Here is a 24,390-nt window from a genome sequence, read left to right as displayed (position 1 = left end):
TTGTTGCTGGCTGCACTTGATGAAGATTGTGCTGTAACAGTTGAATAACTAGCACAAAAGCTTAATTCAACCTATTCAACAGTTCACCGTCATCTGCAACAGCTTGGAAAGATGCAAAACTTGGAAAATGGGTCCCCCATGATTTGACAGAAACTAACCTAAGAGCAAGAGTAGACATTTGCACTTCTCTGCACTCTTGTGAACATAACTCACCTTTTTTGGGCTGGTTAGTGACTGGATAGTGACAATGAATATATTATAAAAATATTAAGCGCCACAGACAATGGCTCAGTGCAGGTAAACTGGCTAAAGCACAGCCTGAAATGGACCTCCACCCTAGGAAAGTCTTGTTAAGCGTTTGGTGAGATGTTGTTGGTGTGATCTACTGTGAGTTGCTGCAACTCAGTGTAACGATTACATCAGACTTCTATTGTTAACAGTTAGAGTATTTGAACGCTGCACTGAAAGAAAAGGAGCTTGCTTTAATCAATCATAAAGGTGTTGTGTTACACCAGGATAATGCACGGCCCCATACAGTAAGGATCACATCTGTGAAGAAGTTTGGAACACATGAAGATGTCAAAACTACACTCGCTAAATTTTGTTCCTCCAAGCCCCAATAATTTTATAGAAGTGGCATTCAGAAGCTTGTGAATCGTTGACAGGAAATAATTAATAATAATGGAACATACGCTTCTGATTAAATAACATTAAAAGCGTTTGATATCGTTTCTCTTTTTCTGAACATAAAATCGGACATTACTTAAGGTATGACCTGATATATTTATACACGAACTTTCAAGTGGATATCACGTTTCCTCTCTTTTAAACTTTACTGATGCATCAATCACCTAAAATATTTGGAGAACTCAAGTGCCTAAAATATTTTTTTGTTATGTTGATAGTGCAATATATGAACGTGCATTTATTAGATAGTATAGAGCTGTGCACTTGTAACAACATTACAATAAGAGCAAGCCTAATAGTGTAGTTCAAAATGTTATTTCACGTTTCCATCTACCTATCCGAACAGTGCATGTAATACAGCAGGTATTATAACATGTACTTATAATATAAAATACGTTATACGAGGGATAAGCGAACACCCATTTTCATCGACGATAAACAGCAAAATGATCCTGGAAAGGGTCATAAATAATATTTAACTTGATCACAATTCCCTCATTTTGAATCAGTCGACAGCACCAGCAAGTCACCATGGTGCTCTTCCATGGTATTTACTCTTAAGAAGCTCCAATAGAGAGAGGAGTTCATGTACTAACAAAACACCAGCTATGATTGGTCAGTTTGTTTTTGTTTTGTTTTTTTAATTTCGCGCAAAGCTACACGAGGACTATCTGCGCTAGCCGTCCCTAATTTAGTAGTGTAAGACTAGAGTGAAGGCAGCTAGTCATCACCACCTACCGCCAAATCTTGGACTACTCTTTTACCAACGAACAGTGATATTGACCGTCACATTATAACTCCCCCACGGCTGATAGGGCGAGCATGTTTGGTGTGACGGGGGATGTGATTGGCAGAGTTAGAAACAGGTGATGGATAAATCTGTTTACCCTACGCCATAAAGTAAGCTCTAAGAATGTTTCAGCACGAGAACTCGAGCAGAGAGCTAGCCCTCAGAAAACAGAAGTTTACAGTTGACGCCAGGTGGCTACGTCTGAAACACAAGAAGAATCAATGCCTCAAACTGTTTCCGATATTCACGTTCACATGTTCTCAGCACAAATTCCAACGCACCATAAAAGAATACGACTTTGTAGCAATACTTGTCAGTTCATTTCACTTGTGTTTTAAGACATGAGTCCCTTCTAGTGTGATATTGTGGGTATGTAAACTCAATACTGTCTATCGACTGTTCTTTAAGTTGTTGAAAACGCTGGTCAGAAGTTTTCTCATTTCTTGCATTTTATTAGTTCCAAAACTAACACTTGAGACGTTATTATGGCAATATTAATGTTCTCATCCGTCAAATATTTGAAAGCCACGTGACATTAGTTTCGAATATTCATTCTAAGAGCGCAGACAAAAGGATTTTCTTGTGATTTTGCTTTTCTTCCATGTTTCTACAGTTACTAAACCGAATCGTTGTTCAAAGCATTCTACATAATATGCCTTTGGAGCTAAACCATTCACACATATTAACCATAGTTCTGCGTAATGACCATATGTGGTAGAACAGTCATCATATCCTTGACCACAAAGAATGTCAAATAAAGACCATGTTTTTGTTAAACAAAAACTGTACAAGTTCACTAAACATCAGAAAATAGTACCATTTCTAGCGAAGATACAGTTATTTATCCGTTTCCGCTGACATATCTGATAAGAAAATAAAAATGGGTCTCGTTTATGGTGGTCTAGGTAAGTCTTGGTAAGTTAAGCAGTACTTCGTTTTCTTACAACAGCTACTGATGTTTCTAGTTAAGCCACAGCTGCACAGTAGATTATCTGCCCACCACAGGTGTCAAAACCAGGTTTCTAGGTTTGGAAGTCTGCAGACATATTGCTCTGTCGATAGGGGTGGCTTACAACAACTCAACGAGCGATATCAGAACAAATATAAAACATATATTTTCAGATGAAGGTAAGATATAACCAAGACAAGGTCTGAGTTTGGTAAATATTTAACCAGATCTGAAATTTTGTTTGAATTTCACATCTGGTTAAATATGTCAGAAATATCCAATACCCTAATTCGAGATTTCGAAATGTGTCTTTATCAAGGAAGAACTAAAAACAGATTCTCCAACTGCACAATTATAAGATAATTTGGTTTTCATTGTTTAATCTTTTGTTTATAAATATTTATATACACTTATAAGTCATAGATCATTACATTTATATCTATAAAGTTTTCAGTATAATTTATTCTTCTGTTTCGAATTAAGAATGAAAATTTCAAAATTTCAATTTGGCTCGAGATCCAAACCGAGTAAGTTACGTAAAGCCATGATCAATTGGTTATGAGCCAAACTGACTGGTTGCATAAAACTATCATCAAGTGGTTGAGGTTCACACTAAGTGTGTTACGTAATACTACCATCAGCTGGTTGAGGTCCAAATTGGGTGGGTTATCTAACACTACCGCCAGCTGATTGAGGTCCAAACTAAGTGGGTTAAGTAATACTACCACCAGCTGGTTGAGGTCCAAACTGATTGAGTTACGTAACACTACCACCACCTGGTTGAGGCCCAAACTGAGTGAGTTGCGAAATCTTGCTAACATTTTGTAGGGATTGAAACTGGGCTGGTTACGTAATGCTGTCTTGAGACACAACTTTAGCTTCTGAGAATTTAACGATCATATAATTAAAATTGACCCGAACGATAAAAATGTAGGTTACTTTACCACTGATTTCACGTGTTAAAATATGCAGCCCCAAAAGGCGGAAATATTCTTTTATCAATGGGATCATCAAAGTCGAGTAAAAATAAAAAAGAAATAAACTTTCTCACGTTAAACTCTCGTTTCACCAGACTGTCACAACACATCGTGGGATTACTCCCATAATAATTAACAGAACTAGAAGAACCGGTGGTGTCCTTCCTTCCTTTTGGTGTCGTGTTTCAATGAACAATTAATACGTTGTCGTTGACCACGCTTTCCGAAATAACACTAACAACCAAACTACTGTTGAACGTGACAATACGTGATTTCACTTCTTACCAGACCCTAAGAACAGTGAAGCGAATGTATTACAACAAATAAATCACGCCAACTTATTTAAAATAAAATAAGTTTTAGGGCGCTCAGATCTGACTGGCATGACCAGGTGCTTAAGACGCTCGACTCGTGATCTGAGGGTCGCGGGATCGAAACCTGGTCCAACCAAACATGTTCGCCCTTTCAGCCACGTGGGAGTTATAGTGGTACGACCAATCCCACTGTTCCTTGGTAAAAGAGTAGCCCATGTGTTGGTAGTGGATGGTGATGACTAGCTTCCTTCCCTCTAGCCTTACACTGCTAAATTAGGGACGGCTAGTATAGATAGTCTTGGTGTAGATTTACGCGAAATTCAAAACAAACAACCCTATATGATTGAACAAAATTTTTTTTTACGCAATGAATTTCTTATTAAAGAAGTCGGCAGTTAGCCCTTAATATCATCCGTAATTTGAATGTAACACCCAAAGGAAAAAACACTGCACATTTGGCTATCTGTGCTATACCACCACGGGTATTGAAAACAGGTTTCTAGCGTTGTAAGTCCACACACATGCCGCTGTGCCCCTGAGGGGCTGTTATTTGGACGGCAAAGATTAAACATTCAACATGTTGTGACACAGATTACAAAAAAGTTACATTTTTGTATCCTCAGGAATATTCCATTACCACCAAATAAGGTTAGGTGCATTAGTGATAATAGTATAATAAAAAATCGTTGAGAAATAATATTGTCATAAAATAACAGATAACGTACTAGAAAAGATCATAAAGACAAATTCATTGTGACGACTTAGTCCTAAGTCACATTAATACAGGCCCAGCATGACAAGATGGTTAAGGCACTCGACTCATAATCCGATGGTCGCGGGTTCGAATCCCCTTCACACCAAATATGATCGCCCTTTCAGCCGTGGGGACGTTATAAAGTTACGGTAAACCTCACTATTTGTTGGTAAAAGAGTAGCCTAAGAGTTGGCGGTTGGTTGTGATGACTAGCTGCCTTCCCTCTAGTCTTACACTGCTAAATTAGGAACGGCTAACTCAGATAGCCCTCGTGTAGCTAGCACATAAACACAGTAGTTTTAATGAAAGTAAGGCTTATCTGAGATGTCTATGTGTATATTCAGCATCAATATATTGTCAACATTTTAAACGTATAGGTGACGATGAATGAGAATTACATATATTTCTCCTGGTAATTAGATTGCGGATTTAGTTATAATAACGCACACGTAACTGTGACAGACTACTCCCCCCGAAAAAAAAAACGTTCACTGCTTCACGAACTTAGGCATTTAATTTCTTTGGACTATTTTACTTGTAGAAATTCTGTCCCCTTACAGCATGTTAGAGAGAAATCTGGAAGTTTATAAAGCTAAAACCCAAGTTTCGATACCTGCGGGCAACGACAGAGAAACAGTTAGAAGAATCCAGCTCAGCTAATAAGATAATATATAGATCTCAATTTCTTGTTCAAAGACCTCTAGTTCGAAATTCGAATAAAGCATCTACTTTTAAATGTTCATTAAGCCTAAAATACGATACTACTTTGTTAGTTTAGGAATTTAGCAACATCGTTCGTATACGTTTTGTTCATATTTATGCTAGGAATGAAATTTTCGTTTGAATTTCGAGCAAAGCTACACGAGTGCTATCTGCACTAGCCGTCCCTAATTTAGCAGTGTGAGACTAGACGGGAAGGCAACTAGCCATCACCACCAACCGCCAACTCTTTGGCTACTCTTTTACTAACGGATAGTATATCTGACCGTCAAGTTACAACGCCCCCACGGCTGAAAGGACGACATGTTTGGTGTGAAGGGGATTCGAGCCCGCGATCCTCAGATTACGAGTCGAATGCTTTAATCCACCTGGTCATGCCGGGCTGTCGAGTGCCTTGACCACCTGGCCATGCCGGGCCACGTGATGAAAGTTCTGTCTGTAACCATACTGTTAGTCTCACAACCACCTTCCACTGATGAAATTGTAGTTTGCTAATTTAGGTTTTTGATAGTACCGTTTCTTTTCATCTACAGTGTCTTCTGAGACAGTTCCTGTAAAAAATCTGTTAAAATTATAGAATATTTAACCAGTAAATGCCTGCGTTCTCCTTGTAGGTGAAATAAATAAGCAATGTTATAAACCTGTTCATTAAAAGATATTTTTAAACCTCACTCTTTACCATAAATTGTGAAAGGTGTTGTACCTGGATTCATGTGTATCTCTAACTTCAATGAACTTTTGACAACGAATATATATTTAAAAGTTTATTTGTTTCTGAATTTCGCACAAAGCTACACGAGGGCTGTCTGCGCTAGCCGTCCCTAATTTGGGAGTGTAAGACTAGAGGGAAGGCAGCTAGTCATCACCACCCACCGCCACCTCTTAGGCTACTCTTTAACCAACAAATGGTGGGCTTGACCGTCACATTATAGCGCCCCGCGGCTGAAAGGGCGAGCATGCTTGGTGCGATGGGTATTCAAACCCGCGACCCTCAGATGACGAGTCGAGCGCCCTTACCACCTGGCCATGCTGGGCCTATATTTAAAAGTGACTGAAAGATCAAAACATTTTTTTTTCATTGCAAAAAAAAACAGTAATAGAAAAAAAAGATTTTTGAGTCTCTTTATAATATTTTGTATTTGTATTAATTTATAATTTAATCGTTTACTTACAGTTAATGTATTTGTAGCTTTAGAACAAGAGATTTATTTACATGTATGCTAATATTGAATGGATATGAAATGCGGCGACACTAAAGCAATTATGTTTGAAATAACTTCTTATAAAGGACTCGTCTACCTATAGCCCAAGGGTCGGTCACTTTCTTCACAAACAAGGTGTCTTGTAATCAAGACGTCACGCTCACGTGGAAACATGCATTCCACATTTTAGGCACGTTACCGCTAGTTTTATCCATGTATAATAAGCTGTTCTATTATCCCCTGAAATAACTTTACAAAGGTTTGTATGTGCAAAATTAATTTGAAAAGTGTTTAGAAATTCGTCAGTTTCTGAAGTGAAATTCTGTGTCAAAACGAGTGTCACACATTATGGTGACTTGCTGTGCACACTTGTAGAGTCGCATTTAATGTTACATTTGTGAATTTTCTGTTTTTGGTTCTAAAAAGAATCCCACGAACAGGCGACTGGATAGACCTAAATACATATTATCAATGTTAACCGACTGGTTACAGATCAGTCAAATCAGATAAAAATCGCCCGTTCCCCGAATCGGGTTACATTTCAGTATGACCTGAAGATATTTGAATGAGCTAAGAGCACAATATAACAGACGAGCAAATTAACTTATATATTTTTAACAAGATGAGTTTTGGTGGTATCTTGTAAGATTCAACCACTGTATTCCGCATATTGGTAGTGGTTTGATGTGGATTTAAGTGTTTATTATACATGATTATTGTGGTTTCATTTGTATTCAGTCATTGTATTCTACACGTTCTTAATGGTTTGATGGGGATTTAAGAAGTTTATTTTCCACGTGTTTTGTGATAATTTAAAACTTATTTCAACAATGCTACCACTGGAACTTAAACGATATATTTAACCTTCTGGCAGTGTTTTTTTTTAATATTTAGGCAGTGTATTTAACATGCTAGCAGTATTTTTTCGTATATTTAAACGGCGTGTTTAATATGCGTGTTTTTTGATATTTAAGGAATGTATTCAATATCTAATAGTATGTTATGAAATTTAAGCAGCGTGTTTAGCGTGCTAGCAGTACTTTTGACACTTAAGTAGAGTATCTAATATACTCGCAGTTTTTTTACATCTTGGTAGTGTATCTAATATGCTTCCAGTTTTTTAGATCTAGTAGTGTATCTAATACACTAGCAGTGTTTTAGATCTAGTAGTGTATCTAATATGCTAGCAGTTTTGTAGATCTAGGTAGTGTAGCTAATATGCTAGCAGTATTTTATATCTTGGTAGTGTATCTAATATGCTAGCAGTTTTTTCTAGATCTAGGTAGTTTATCTAATATGCTAGCAGTTTTTTAGATCTAGGTAGTGTATCTAATACGCTAGCATATTTTAAATCTAGGTAGTGTATCTAATATGCTAGAAGATGTTTAGATCTAGTAGTGTATTTCATATGCTAGCAGTTTTTTAGATATTGGTAGTGTATCTAATATGCTAGCAGTTTCTTTAGATCTTGGTAGTGTATCTAATATGTTAGCAGTATTTTAGGTCTAGGTAGTGTATCTAATATGCTAGCAGTTTTTTAGATTTAGGTAGTGTATCTAATATGCTAGTAGTTTTTTAGATCTAGTAGTGTATTTAATATGCTAGCGGTTTTTTTGGATCTTGGTAGTGTATCTAATATGCTAGCGGTTTTTTTAGATCTTGGTAGTGTATTTAATATGCTAGCAGTTTTTTAGACCTAGTAGTGTATCTAATATGCTAGCAGTTTTTCTAATATGTTAGCAGAATTTTAGGTTTAGTAGTGTATCTAATATGGTAGCATTTTTTTAGATGTAGGTTTTTTTAGGTCTAAGTAGTGTTTCTAATATGCTAGCAGTTTTTTAGATCTTGGTAGTGTATCTAATATGATAGCATTTTTTTAGATTTAGGTAGTGTATCTAATATGCTAGTAGTTTTTTAGATCTAGTAGTGTATCTAATACACTAGCAGTGTTTTAGATCTAGTAGTGTATCTAATATGCTAGCAGTTTTTTAGATCTTGGTAGTGTATCTAATATGATAGCATTTTTTTTAGATTTAGGTAGTGTATCTAATATGCTAGTAGTTTTTTAGATCTAGTAGTGTATCTAATACACTAGCAGTGTTTTAGATCTAGTAGTGTATCTAATATGCTAGCAGTTTTGTAGATCTAGGTAGTGTAGCTAATATGCTAGCAGTTTTTTAGATCTTGGTAGTGTATCTAATATGCTAGCAGTTTTTCTAGATCTAGGTAGTTTATCTAATATGCTAGCAGTTTTTTAGATCTAGGTAGTGTATCAAATACGCTAGCATATTTTAAATCTAGGTAGTGTATCTAATATGCTAGAAGATTTTTAGATCTAGTAGTGTATTTCATATGCTAGCAGTTTTTTAGATATTGGTAGTGTATCTAATATACTAGCAGTTTCTTTAGATCTTGGTAGTGTATCTAATATGTTAGCAGTATTTTAGGTCTAGGTAGTGTATCTAATACACTAGCAGTGTTTTAGATCTAGTAGTGTATCTAATATGCTAGCAGTTTTGTAGATCTAGGTAGTGTAGCTAATATGCTAGCAGTTTTTTAGATCTTGGTAGTGTATCTAATATGCTAGCAGTTTTTCTAGATCTAGGTAGTTTATCTAATATGATAGCATTTTTTTAGATTTAGGTAGTGTATCTAATATGCTAGTAGGTTTTTAGATCTAGTAGTGTATCTAATATGCTAGCGGTTTTTTTAGATCTTGGTAGTGTATCTAATATGCTAGCGGTTTTTTTAGATCTTGGTAGTGTATTTAATATGCTAGCAGTTTTATAGACCTAGTAGTGTATCTAATATGATAGCAGTTTTTCTAATATGTTAGCAGAATTTTAGGTCTAGTAGTGTATCTAATATGCTAGCATTTTTTTAGATGTAGGTTTTTTTAGGTCTAGGTAGTGTTTCTAATATGCTAGCAGTTTTTTAGATCTTGGTAGTGTATTTAATATGCTAGCAGTTTTTTAGATCTTGGTAGTGTATCTAATATGCTAGCAGTTTTTTAGATCTTGGTAGTGTATTTAATATGTTAGCAGTATTTTAGGTCTAGGTAGTGTATCTAATATGCTAGCGGTTTTTTAGATCTTGATAGTGTATCTAATATGCTAGCGGTTTTTTTAGATCTTGGTAGTGTATTTAATATGCTAGCAGTTTTTTATACCTAGTAGTGTATCTAATATGCTAGCGGTTTTTTTAGATCTTGGTAGTGTATTTAATATGCTAGCAGTTTTTTATACCTAGTAGTGTATCTAATATGCTAGCATTTTTTAGATGTAGGTTTTTTAGGTCTAGGTAGTGTTTCTAATATGCTAGCACTCTTTTAGATCTTGGTAGTGTATTTAATATGCTAGCAGTTTTTTAGATCTTGGTAGTGTATCTAATATGCTAGCAGTTTTTTAGATCTTGGTAGTGTATTTAATATGTTAGCAGTATTTTAGGTCTAGGTAGTGTATCTAATATGCTAGCAGTTTTTTAGATCTTGGTGGTGTATCTAATATGCTAGCATTTTTTTAGATTCAGGTAATGTATCTAACATGCTAGCAATTTTTTAGATCTAGTAGTGTATCTAATATGCAAGCAGTTTTTTTAGATCTAGGTAGTGTTTCTTATATGTTAGCAGTTTTTTTAGGTCTAGGTAGTGTTTCTAATATGCTAGCAGTTTTTTTAGATCTTTGTAGTGCATCTAATATGCTAGCAGTTTTTTAGATCTTGGTAGTGTATTTAATATGTTAGCAGTATTTTAGGTCTAGGTAGTGTATCTAATATGCTAGCAGTTTTTTAGATCTTGGTGGTGTATCTAATACGCTAGCATTTTTTAGATTCAGGTAGTGTATCTAATACGCTAGCATATTTTAAATCTAGGTAGTGTATCTAATATGCTAGAAGATTTTTAGATCTAGTAGTGTATTTCATATGCTAGCAGTTTTTTAGATATTGGTAGTGTATCTAATATGCTAGCAGTTTCTTTAGATCTTGGTAGTGTATCTAATATGTTAGCAGTATTTTAGGTCTAGGTAGTGTATCTAATATGCTAGCAGTTTTTAGATTTAGGTAGTGTATCTAATATGCCAGTAGTTTTTAGATCTAGTAGTGTATTTAATATGCTAGCGGTTTTTTTGGATCTTGGTAGTGTATCTAATATGCTAGCGGTTTTTTTAGATCTTGGTAGTGTATTTAATATGCTAGCAGTTTTTTAGACCTAGTAGTGTATCTAATATGCTAGCAGTTTTTCTAATATGTTAGCAGAATTTTAGGTCTAGTAGTGTATCTAATATGGTAGCATTTTTTTAGATGTAGGTTTTTTTAGGTCTATGTAGTGTTTCTAATATGCTAGCAGTTTTTTAGATCTTGGTAGTGTATCTAATATGATAGCATTTTTTTAGATTTAGGTAGTGTATCTAATATGCTAGTAGTTTTTTAGATCTAGTAGTGTATCTAATACACTAGCAGTGTTTTAGATCTAGTAGTGTATCTAATATGCTAGCAGTTTTTTAGATCTTGGTAGTGTATCTAATATGATAGCATTTTTTTAGATTTAGGTAGTGTATCTAATATGCTAGTAGTTTTTTAGATCTAGTAGTTTATCTAATACACTAGCAGTGTTTTAGATCTAGTAGTGTATCTAATATGCTAGCAGTTTTGTAGATCTAGGTAGTGTAGCTAATATGCTAGCAGTTTTTTAGATCTTGGTAGTGTATCTAATATGCTAGCAGTTTTTCTAGATCTAGGTAGTTTATCTAATATGCTAGCAGTTTTTTAGATCTAGGTAGTGTATCAAATACGCTAGCATATTTTAAATCTAGGTAGTGTATCTAATATGCTAGAAGATTTTTAGATCTAGTAGTGTATTTCATATGCTAGCAGTTTTTTAGATATTGGTAGTGTATCTAATATACTAGCAGTTTCTTTAGATCTTGGTAGTGTATCTAATATGTTAGCAGTATTTTAGGTCTAGGTAGTGTATCTAATATGCTAGCAGTTTTTTAGATCTTGGTAGTGTATCTAATATGATAGCATTTTTTTAGATTTAGGTAGTGTATCTAATATGCTAGTAGGTTTTTAGATCTAGTAGTGTATCTAATACGCTAGCGGTTTTTTAGATCTTGGTAGTGTATCTAATATGCTAGCGGCTCTTTTTTTTAGATCTTGGTAGTGTATTTAATATGCTAGCAGTTTTTAGACCTAGTAGTGTATCTAATATGATAGCAGTTTTTCTAATATGTTAGCAGAATTTTAGGTCTAGTAGTGTATCTAATATGCTAGCATTTTTTTAGATGTAGGTTTTTTTAGGTCTAGGTAGTGTTTCTAATATGCTAGCAGTTTTTTAGATCTTGGTAGTGTATTTAATATGCTAGCAGTTTTTTAGATCTTGGTAGTGTATCTAATATGCTAGCAGTTTTTAGATCTTGGTAGTGTATTTAATATGTTAGCAGTATTTTAGGTCTAGGTAGTGTATCTAATATGCTAGCGGTTTTTTTAGATCTTGATAGTGTATCTAATATGCTAGCGGTTTTTTTTTAGATCTTGGTAGTGTATTTAATATGCTAGCAGTTTTTATACCTAATAGTGTATCTAATATGCTAGCAGTTTTTTAGATCTTGGTAGTGTATTTAATATGCTAGCAGTTTTATACCTAGTAGTGTATCTAATATGCTAGCATTTTTTAGATGTAGGTTTTTTAGGTCTAGGTAGTGTTTCTAATATGCTAGCAGTTTTTAGATCTTGGTAGTGTATTTAATATGCTAGCAGTTTTTAGATCTTGGTAGTGTATCTAATATGCTAGCAGTTTTAGATTTAGTAGTGTATCTAATATGCTAGCATTTTTTTAGATTCAGGTAATGTATCTAACATGCTAGCAATTTTTTAGATCTAGTAGTGTATCTAATACACTAGCAGTGTTTTAGATCTAGTAGTGTATCTAATATGCTAGCAGTTTTGTAGATCTAGGTAGTGTAGCTAATATGCTAGCAGTTTTTTTAGATCTTTGTAGTGCATCTAATATGCTAGCAGTTTTTAGATCTTGGTAGTGTATTTAATATGTTAGCAGTATTTTAGGTCTAGGTAGTGTATCTAATATGCTAGCAGTTTTTTAGATCTTGGTGGTGTATCTAATATGCTAGCATTTTTTTAGATTCAGGTAATGTATCTAACATGCTAGCAATTTTTTAGATCTAGTAGTGTATCTAATATGCAAGCAGTTTTTTTAGATCTAGGTAGTGTTTCTTATATGTTAGCAGTTTTTTTAGGTCTAGGTAGTGTTTCTAATATGCTAGCAGTTTTTTTAGATCTTTGTAGTGCATCTAATATGCTAGCAGTTTTTTAGATCTTGGTAGTGTATTTAATATGTTAGCAGTATTTTAGGTCTAGGTAGTGTATCTAATATTCTAGCAGTTTTTTAGATCTTGGTGGTGTATCTAATACGCTAGCATTTTTTAGATTCAGGTAGTGTATCTAATACGCTAGCATATTTTAAATCTAGGTAGTGTATCTAATATGCTAGAAGATTTTTAGATCTAGTAGTGTATTTCATATGCTAGCAGTTTTTTAGATATTGGTAGTGTATCTAATATGCTAGCAGTTTCTTTAGATCTTGGTAGTGTATCTAATATGTTAGCAGTATTTTAGGTCTAGGTAGTGTATCTAATATGCTAGCAGTTTTTTAGATTTAGGTAGTGTATCTAATATGCTAGTAGTTTTTTAGATCTAGTAGTGTATTTAATATGCTAGCGGTTTTTTTGGATCTTGGTAGTGTATCTAATATGCTAGCGGTTTTTTTAGATCTTGGTAGTGTATTTAATATGCTAGCAGTTTTTTAGACCTAGTAGTGTATCTAATATGCTAGCAGTTTTTCTAATATGTTAGCAGAATTTTAGGTCTAGTAGTGTATCTAATATGGTAGCATTTTTTTAGATGTAGGTTTTTTTAGGTCTAAGTAGTGTTTCTAATATGCTAGCAGTTTTTTAGATCTTGGTAGTGTATCTAATATGATAGCATTTTTTTTAGATTTAGGTAGTGTATCTAATATGCTAGTAGTTTTTTAGATCTAGTAGTGTATCTAATACACTAGCAGTGTTTTAGATCTAGTAGTGTATCTAATATGCTAGCAGTTTTTTAGATCTTGGTAGTGTATCTAATATGATAGCATTTTTTTAGATTTAGGTAGTGTATCTAATATGCTAGTAGTTTTTTAGATCTAGTAGTTTATCTAATACACTAGCAGTGTTTTAGATCTAGTAGTGTATCTAATATGCTAGCAGTTTTGTAGATCTAGGTAGTGTAGCTAATATGCTAGCAGTTTTTTAGATCTTGGTAGTGTATCTAATATGCTAGCAGTTTTTCTAGATCTAGGTAGTTTATCTAATATGCTAGCAGTTTTTAGATCTAGGTAGTGTATCAAATACGCTAGCATATTTTAAATCTAGGTAGTGTATCTAATATGCTAGAAGATTTTTAGATCTAGTAGTGTATTTCATATGCTAGCAGTTTTTTAGATATTGGTAGTGTATCTAATATACTAGCAGTTTCTTTAGATCTTGGTAGTGTATCTAATATGTTAGCAGTATTTTAGGTCTAGGTAGTGTATCTAATATGCTAGCAGTTTTTTAGATCTTGGTAGTGTATCTAATATGATAGCATTTTTTTAGATTTAGGTAGTGTATCTAATATGCTAGTAGGTTTTTAGATCTAGTAGTGTATCTAATACGCTAGCGGTTTTTTTAGATCTTGGTAGTGTATCTAATATGCTAGCGGTTTTTTTAGATCTTGGTAGTGTATTTAATATGCTAGCAGTTTTTTAGACCTAGTAGTGTATCTAATATGATAGCAGTTTTTCTAATATGTTAGCAGAATTTTAGGTCTAGTAGTGTATCTAATATGCTAGCATTTTTTTTTAGATGTAGGTTTTAGGTCTAGGTAGTGTTTCTAATATGCTAGCAGTTTTTTAGATCTTGGTAGTGTATTTAATATGCTAGCAGTTTTTTAGATCTTGGTAGTGTATCTAATATGCTAGCAGTTTTTTAGATCTTGGTAGTGTATTTAATATGTTAGCAGTATTTTAGGTCTAGGTAGTGTATCTAATATGCTAGCGGTTTTTTTAGATCTTGATAGTGTATCTAATATGCTAGCGGTTTTTTTAGATCTTGGTAGTGTATTTAATATGCTAGCAGTTTTTTATACCTAATAGTGTATCTAATATGCTAGCGGTTTTTTAGATCTTGGTAGTGTATTTAATATGCTAGCAGTTTTTTATACCTAGTAGTGTATCTAATATGCTAGCATTTTTTAGATGTAGGTTTTTTAGGTCTAGGTAGTGTTTCTAATATGCTAGCAGTTTTTTAGATCTTGGTAGTGTATTTAATATGCTAGCAGTTTTTTAGATCTTGGTAGTGTATCTAATATGCTAGCAGTTTTTTAGATTTAGTAGTGTATCTAATATGCTAGCATTTTTTTAGATTCAGGTAATGTATCTAACATGCTAGCAATTTTTTAGATCTAGTAGTGTATCTAATACACTAGCAGTGTTTTAGATCTAGTAGTGTATCTAATATGCTAGCAGTTTTGTAGATCTAGGTAGTGTAGCTAATATGCTAGCAGTTTTTTTAGATCTTTGTAGTGCATCTAATATGCTAGCAGTTTTTTAGATCTTGGTAGTGTATTTAATATGTTAGCAGTATTTTAGGTCTAGGTAGTGTATCTAATATGCTAGCAGTTTTTTAGATCTTGGTGGTGTATCTAATATGCTAGCATTTTTTTAGATTCAGGTAATGTATCTAACATGCTAGCAATTTTTTAGATCTAGTAGTGTATCTAATATGCAAGCAGTTTTTTTAGATCTAGGTAGTGTTTCTTATATGTTAGCAGTTTTTTTAGGTCTAGGTAGTGTTTCTAATATGCTAGCAGTTTTTTTAGATCTTTGTAGTGCATCTAATATGCTAGCAGTTTTTTAGATCTTGGTAGTGTATTTAATATGTTAGCAGTATTTTAGGTCTAGGTAGTGTATCTAATATGCTAGCAGTTTTTTAGATCTTGGTGGTGTATCTAATACGCTAGCATTTTTTAGATTCAGGTAGTGTATCTAACATGCTAGCAATTTTTAGATCTAGTAGTGTATCTAATATGCAAGCAGTTTTTTTTAGGTCTAGGTAGTGTTTCTAATATGTTAGCAGTTTTTTTAGGTCTAGGTAGTGTTTCTAATATGCTAGCAGTTTTTTTAGATCTTTGTAGTGCATCTAATATGCTAGCGGTTTTTTAGACCTAGTAGTGTATCTAATATGGTAGCGGTTTTTTTAGAACTTGGTAGTGTATCTAATATGCAAGCAGTTTTTTAGACCTAGTAGTGTATCTAATATGCTAGGAGTTATTTTAGATTTAGTAGTGTATCTAATATGCTAGCAGTTTTTTTAGGTCTAGGTAGTGTTTCTAATATGCTAGCAGTTTTTCTAGATCTTGGTAGTTTATCGAATATGTTAGCAGAATTTTAGGTCTAGTAATGTATCTAATATACTAGCACTTTTTTAGATGTAGGTAGTGTATCTAATACGCTAGCAGTTTTTTTAGGTCTAGGTAGTGTTTCTAATATGCTAGCAGTTTTTTAAATATAGGTAGCGTATCTAGTAGGCTAAATGTATTTTGTGAGATTTATTCTATTAATGTAAATATTTTTTACTGATTATATTTATAATAAAACATAAATGTTAGGCCTTTAATATTTTTAAACACAACATTGTTTATTCATTTCTTTAGGGATTTTCAAGAATTAGGGTAATGCACAACATTAGTATACAATCACACTATATTCGTGATATTCATTGCAGATCAAGAAATTTGCTCAGTCGAGAGCTTCTTATAGTGTTTTCCTGATTACTACCGAATTTGATGTGTCAAAACCGACCTGATGAGTACTGAAACGAGCGAAACAAGACGACGGTAAATATCGTGGTTGGAATTCTATTGTTATACCTTATTCTGATTCTTGAAATTACCTAAGGTTTTGCTATTTATTTGCTAGGCGCAAAGCTCCACAACGGGCTATTTGCTGTGCCAGTCACGAGTATCGAAAATTGTGCTTCATATAAGCCCAAAGACTTACGGCTGATCCATCTGTGGAGGGTTTACATAATTACTGGTCAAGTATATATCTGATTTAACTAACGACTTTCCAATTCTTTAATCCTACAAATTTTTAAAACTAAAATGCGCGCGTGTTCAAAAATTTTAATCTACAAATTCAAGTGAGAGGACCTTATGTTTTGTTTTTTAAGTGTTTGTGGCTGACATTCAACAGTTTCAACTCAGTTTGATCACTAATGTGAGTTTCCAAAAATGTGTTCTAATAATAGAAAATCTATTCCACTCGTCTTTTACTTGTTATACCACCTTCAATATAATTCATAATTGCATATTTTAGATTATTTATTATTAATTATGTAAGTTTTATACCCTCTAAGTCTGCCATTATGTTTGGATAAATCTTGTCAAAAATGTCTTCTGAATAATGATATAGTTATATGTAATTTCAAATCTATCTCTGATGGTTGTTTTTCAATAACTGTAAACAGCAACGAGACGCGAACGCTGAACCAGACACGCTAATTACGAGACCGAATGATGAGTTGTTTTTTAATTTTGCGCAAAGCCACACGAAGGCTATCTGCGCTATCCTTCCCAAATTTAGCAGTAGTTATCTAAATGTGTATGTGTGACAAGGCCCGGCGTTGTCAGGTGATTAAGGCGCTCGACTCGTAATCCAAGGGTCGCGGGTCCGAATCGCCGTCACACCAAACATGCTCGCCCCTTCAGTCGTGGGGGCGTTATAATGTGCCGGCCAGTCCCATTATTAGGTGGTAAAAGAGTAGCCCAAGAACTGGCGGTGGGTAATGATGACTAGCTACCTTTCTTCTGGTCTTACACTGCTAAATTAGGGACGGCTAGCGCAGATAGGCCTCGTATAGCTTTGCGCGAAATTCAAAACAAACGAAAAAGATTAAAAATGATTTTCATCAAGACCTAAAAATACTGAAGATATTTGTCTCTAAGCCATGAGATTTATGAAGATGTGGAGGATTTCGAATAAGTGAAGTTTCAAACAGCTTCAGCAACATCAGAACTAAATCTTGACATTGTTTGGTAGTTATGTAGATATTGTCATGCAACCGAAAACTGATCGGTTCCAGGAAAAGTAACACCACTCCCTCTTTCCAAAACAAAATATTCATACATTCGGATCACAGACATGCAATCATATCAGGGATTTTGAATTTCTAAGATAGGACTATCGCCTGTAGTTAATGGTATTGTAAGACATTTATATGAATTCGGAACACCTGTACCATCAAGAGAGAGACTTGCAACCAGTCATATCCTAGCAAATATAAGGAAAAAATTTAGAGTATTAATAATACGTATGCTATTTGATTTTAATATATTATGGAAATAAATATTGATTATAATAACTATATTTCGCTAGTTATTAATTGCAATAGGGGTGTTTTGTAAGAGAGTTTTTATGGTAACTATGTGTTTTGGTATTGTTGTAGCGTTGCAGACTTTGCTAATAGTGCAAAGTGTATCAATTGAGAAGTTTTATGCTAAATAGAAAAGACTGTTGAAGTTAGTTTACATTTCATATCTCTTATCCGCTTCTGTCTCTACTACACAGTATATATCATGTGAAACAGCTGTTTCTGTACGTATGACATATGTCAATATTAGTGCTTGTTATTTTTTTCTTGAACCCATGTCAAGTGTAACATATAAATACTGTATGTACGAAGTCGACAACTGTTTCTATATAAAATGAACAGTTGATTCTTTGTAAATGACAGACTTATTCAGACTCTATGTAAATGATAAAAACGTATTCTTTATAAATGATAAAAACGTATTCTTTATAAATGATGGACAACTGATTCTATATAAATGATAAAACTTATTCTTTATAAATGATGGACAACTGACTATATAAATGATAAAAAGTTATTCTGTATAAATGACAAACAACTTTTTATGTATGAACGATAGACAACTGATTCTGTATAAATGATAAATAACTGATTCTATATAGAAAGAGACAACTGTTAAACGCAAAATAAAGGCAGCTGGTAAGTTCATTGTTGTTTTATTTAAGGAAAATAACTGAGTTTCAAACGATTTTGTTGCTGATTTCGTACTGTAAATTCCGCTACAGATGTTTCATTCCCGCAAGTTTCGTCCGAAACGCCAATCGTTTATACTATTATCTATGTTAGTCTTGACTCATGTCTCGAACGTTTCATGACCGACGAGCACATCCGTGCATGAACACCACTCATATAACACTAATTTTTATTTACTTCATTTCTTTCATTCAGAATCTACTGAAAATAATTGAAATGTTTTGTTTCATTCATATGTATATGTAAAATGTATGTACGTGTGTGTGCCTGTTTTGTATGTATATATGTATGTGTGTGTGCCTGTTTTGTATGTATGTTATTTTCATACTTGTTCTCTTCGTGATTGACCCCACTCCCAGTGGCACAGAGGGACGGCTGTAGACTCACAACACTGGAAACCTGGTTCTGATACCAGTGGTGGGCAAGGCACAGATACCCAATTATGTAGCTTTGTGCTTAATTACAAACAAACAATCCTTGTGATTAGTGGGTTTGAGACTGTGAATCCGAAGATTCAAGATTCGTGACCCTTTACCACAAAAGCGTGTTCCCACCTTTTCGTTGCTTACGTACTGTAGAAGTAACGGCAAAAGTGGCCAAAAGGTTTTGGCAGTGGGTGCTGTTGACTAGTCAGTCACCTTTCTTCTAGTCTGTCAGCTCCAAATTATAGGTAGCTATGGGCAAACAGTCTTTAATTTTGTTTTTCTACGAAACTGAGAAACGAACCAACATTTTTATACCTAATAAAAAATCAAGATTTATTTTATGTCATTAAACTTCACTAATTATCAGATAAAATTAACGAACTTGACATAGTAACGCCAACAAGAACACACTTTGTAGAAAAAGGTATATCATCAGTGACTGATAGCCATGGTGTGGTCTGCTCCGAGTGGTGGCCCGAATATTACGTCGTGAACATTAAGGGCGGTGGAGTTTTAGTGAAATTAAACCAGTCTCAACAAGAAAAGGTCATACAATTCACTTTTACTTTTTTTTTTCCCCTCTCCTCCCAGTGTTCTACTTTCCAGCTTTTCGTATTGAACAGGCTTACAGATATAAAAGGAAGATTTCTCAGGTTCACAGCATTTTATTACAGGTTACCAAGGCAACGTCAAAGCATGAAGCTTCAGGTGAGTGTGGTGAAAGTCGGTTCCAGTTACCAAGGCACGCCGAACACATGAAGTTTCAGGTGGGTATAGTGTAAAGTTTCTGCAGGTTGCTGTCAAGGCGAGGGGAAACTGTAACATTTCGCCTGAGTATAATGAGACTGAATCATAAATGACAAGAATAGAATCCACAACGTAATAGTCATCACACGTTGAACAGTTTCGTAAGGACCGCTCCTGATTTTTAGCTGTGGAAACGACATTTCAACACAGAGTCTGAAACGTCGACTCCATTACCAGAAAGATGGCAGGAGTAGTCTTTATGAAACTCAGCACAGGGTTTGAAACACCATATGTAAAACTAGACAAAAAGCAATGAATAAACTCAGCAGAGTATGAAACGATGTCTCTACAAAAGACCGGACCAGCAATTAAGAAACTCATTAGAGTGCGAAACGCCGTCTCCAAAATTAGATAGAAGTCTGGAGCAGCCTTTCTAAAACTTAACACAATGTCCATCAACATATCTCCAGGGCCCGGCATGGCCAGGTCGTTAGAGCGCTCGACTCGTAATTCGAAGGTCGTGGGTTCGAATCCCTGTCACACCAAACATGATCGGCCTTTCAGCTGTGGGATCGTTATAATGTGACGGTCAATCCCACATTCGTTAGTAAAAGAGTAGCCCAAGTGTTAGCGATAGGGGTGTAATTAGCTGTCTTCCTCTAGTCTTACACTACTAAATAGGGACGGCTAGCGCAGATAAGCCTCATGTAGCTTTGTGCGAAATTGAAAAAAACATACATCATCTCCAAACTACGCAGAAAGGATGGAACAGCTCAAAACGACGTACAAAATGTTGTCTCCAAAGCTATATATATAAATCAGGAACAGTTCTCATGAAAGTATTCAAGATATTGCTTAGAATTAGTATAACTGTTGTATTTTCATTCATAACACAACAGAACAATAAACAATCACAATAGTTTATACTGAGGAGTGAATCGATAACTGTGCACTCTAAAATTAAGTTAATAAACGTACAAACCCAAATAGCACCATGGCTAACTCTGGAAAGCAGTTGACTTTGGTTGTTTGAAGTTAAGGGTATCGTAACCCTGTTTCTAGCGTTGTAAGTCCGCAAACATATCGCTGTGCCACTGAGGGATAAGCAGTTTAGTATTATGTTGTTCGAAAATTACATATATATATATTTGCTTAGCAATGTATTGAGACTTTTATATCTTGGTATGTTATATTCAAAGTTTATTTCTTTAAAAGTGTCTTTCTTTACTCTTTCGACAGTAGTCTAGGCTTTATCTTCCGATAGCGAAATCGATATTTTCTACGAGTTTATTTTCAGACTAAAAATTCTACAATTGCTTTTCAAAAGAACTGTCATATTACTTTCCTTATATGTTTCTCTTTAAAGGTTGTCTTCGTTAGTTTTCTCACTGCTCTGGTGCTAGCTAGTGAAGAAAGAGATGCCAGCTACGATGACAAAGATTCTGCCAACGGACATGAAGATTTCTCTTATTTGAGTAAGCTTTTCGATAATAAAGGCAACTCCTTCCTAAGCGATCGCTCTAATTACGAAAGCTCAGAAGGTGGATCTTCTGGTCTGCAAAAAGATGCCGCTTTTAGAAATTCCGACGCCTTTCGCTCCAAAAACGTATCTCGCGACCAATTTAAAGGCAAGGATGTCTACGTTAGATCTCGTGGTATCCGTTTACAAAAGGCTTACGTTTTCGAAAAGGTGATATCTTTCCACGATATCGACAAAGAAAAGAGTGACATTGATAGTAAACAAGGTTCCAGTGACGATTCTGGAAAAAGTGATGTGGAAGCTTACAAGAGTTATGGACGAAAAGACCAAGGTAAACATGACCATCGGGAGGCATCTGGCTACGGCCGCGAGGGACAACTTAGTAGTAACCATAGTAGAAAGGAGTCTGCTAATAAAGTTGGAGCTCACGACGATCATCCTGATTCCAACCACACTCCAACCCCTCCAGTAGATGATCGTTACCTGTTCGATGATCGTTTCCATGTTGATCGTCAAACACCAGACGATGGTCGTACCTTAGTTGATGGTGAAACACCAGACGATGGTCGTACCTTAGTTGATGGTCAAACACCAGACGATGATCGTACCTTAGTTGATGGTCAAACACCAGATGATGGTCGTACCTTGGTTGATGGTTACGTCCCAGTCGATGGTCGTTATCTGTTCGATGATCGTGCCTCAGCTTATGGCCATTACCCGGGTTACGGACGCACCCCAACCTATGGCCATTATCCAGGTTATGGACGCACCTCAGCCTATAGCCATTACCCGGGTTATGGACGCACCCCAGACTATAGCCATTACCAGAGTTACGGACGCACCCCAGACTATAGCCGTGAACCAGCCTATAAACAGTCCCCGACATATAGCCGTGTCCCAGCCAACAAAAGTGCCCCAGCCTATAGCAGTTACCTAGACAACAAAAGTGCCCCAGCCTATAGCAGTTACCTAGACAACAAAAGTACCCCAGCCTATAGCCGATACCTAGACAACAAAAGTACCCCAGCCTATAACCGTTACCCAAATAGTAAAATTGCCCTAGTCTACAGCCGTTACCCAGACAGAAAAAATTACCCATCCTATCAACAGGCCCCACCCTATAGCCGTGCGGAGCGTTTCCGCTATGGTTCACTTCACGAGACAGCTCCGTCTAAAATTTATGTACATGGCTTACCTTACCTCTATCCTATCTATCACTAGTTAATTCAGATAAGGCATATAATATAACAGACACCCAGGATAATTCACCAAACAGCTGCAGTGAAATAAAAAGACATGGGAATCGAGTCACTGTCTAGTTTCACTTTGATCAAAATTAGTGAACTATATTACCTGTCGTCGGGAAATAGAATATGAACTTACTCGATCATTCACTCTCTAAAGAAGAAAGAAAACGTTTCCGAATGCTAATAGCTTATATTTTGCTCATTGTTAAAGTGATAACGTTGTTTTTAAACAATAAATTACATTGTGATATAAAAACAGTGTACGATTTCCTTCACATACCTTTCAGACACAAGCAATTGTGACATAGTTTCCTAGTGACGTATTTCCGGAAATATGATTTCGTCATACTTCACATCCAATCCACCAATCGCCTTAATGTATTTAAAAGTCTGTAGAATAATAATACGTATTTATTACAAACATGTGGATAAACAAAATACTTGAATCTGTTGGTATAAACAGTTTTTTGTTTACTGTCATTATCTTTGTTTCCGTAAATAAATATTTGTTGTTGTTTTTCCAATATTTTATTTATTTTTTCCTGAGTAACCGATTTTTCCATGTTTGACTCAGCACACACTGAGTTACATCAGTTTAAAAAACAAAATAAAACGTAAAAAATATGCGACCTCCCGTAGAACAGCGGTATATTTACGGAATTACAATGGTTCCATTCCTTGTGGCAAACATATCTGATTGCCTGATGTGGCTTTACTCTCAAACAACCAGCCATGTAAAGAAATGTATAACTATATGGTTAACAGCCACATAAAGTGTTCCCTGGTGGCAGAGCGGAATGTATGCGAAATTACAATGTTGGAAACCGGGATTTAATACTAGGGGTGGACAGACCGCAGATAGTCCATTGTGTAGCTTTGCCCTTAAATACAAACAAATCAGCAAACACACAGAGATTTCACACGTGCGCACGTTCACTTAACATACACACTTCTGTTAGTTCATAGTTCCAACTTTCACACAATAAAATGTATTTCTTACAAATTCAGCATCATTGAACTTAAAAAAAAAAACGACTTTGAACTTTCATAAGTGGAATTGTGGAGAACTACATCACAGAGATCTATCTTAGACTCCCCACAAACAGTTCATTGTGTAAAGAACCACACTTTGTTGTCATTAAAAATCTTGTTCATGCGAGAGTTGAATACGATTCCAAGGAGATTTTCGTTGCAGAAAAATTATATCGTGATTCTACTTAATAAACCTCTCGATCCAACGTACGTCAAAACTATTTCTCTATAATGTTTCTTATTTTATTTCATAGATATCACACACACGTTTTGTAAAAGATATCGGCTGATTCTTTAACCTTACTGTACCGATTCTTTAACCTTACTGTCCTGATTTTGGTTTCCGTTTCGACTTATACGATACATTTTATGAAAAAGCTAAAGGCTGTTTCTATAGCATTCCTGTCCTGATTCTCTCTCACCTCTCTTGTTATACAACACAGTTTCTATAGCCTTCCTGTCCTGATTCTCTCTCACCTCTGTAGTTATACAAAACAGTTTCTATAGCCTTCCTGTCCTGATTTTCTCTCACCTCTCGTTATACAACACAGTTTCTATAGCCTTCCTGTCCTGATTCTCTCTCACCTCTCTAGTTATAAACGCAGTTTCTTTAATAGCTGTAATCTTCTTTTATATCTTTCTTTTTCTGATTCTGATTTCCCTCTTTATTTATACAGCCTGAGGTAATTAGCCTTTTCTCCTCATTCTGATTTCCCTCTCTAGATACAAAACACATTTTCTATAAAAAGATGTAGGCTGTTTCTACAGCCTTCCTTTTCTAATTATACAACTTTCTATAAATGATGTAGGCTGTTTCTATAGTCTTACCATCCCAACTTTTATTTATTTTTCTCGATATTCAACGCATTTCCTATAAAAGATATAGGTTGTTTTTACAGCATTCC

General features: G+C 34.9%; 2 protein-coding genes across 2 annotated transcripts in view; both read left to right on the top strand.

The window, feature by feature from the left end:
- LOC143244423 (uncharacterized) overlaps nucleotides 1–24,390 on the top strand; it is a 98,225-nt gene that overhangs the window by 53,141 nt on the left and 20,694 nt on the right. The window lies entirely within an intron of this gene.
- LOC143244420 (uncharacterized) lies at nucleotides 19,556–22,896 on the top strand. The gene is made up of 2 exons (XM_076489038.1): nucleotides 19,556–19,687; nucleotides 21,093–22,896. The coding sequence occupies exons 1-2, from the start codon at nucleotides 19,676–19,678 to the stop codon at nucleotides 22,425–22,427; spliced, it is 1,347 nt and encodes a 448-aa protein (XP_076345153.1). The 5' UTR covers nucleotides 19,556–19,675; the 3' UTR covers nucleotides 22,428–22,896.

Source organism: Tachypleus tridentatus, chromosome 2, assembly GCF_004210375.1.
Source record: "Tachypleus tridentatus isolate NWPU-2018 chromosome 2, ASM421037v1, whole genome shotgun sequence".
In the NCBI taxonomy this organism is placed as follows: Eukaryota; Metazoa; Arthropoda; class Merostomata; order Xiphosura; family Limulidae; genus Tachypleus; species Tachypleus tridentatus.
Note: the sequence above shows the minus strand (reverse complement) of the source record. Positions and strands in the feature narration are given on the sequence as shown.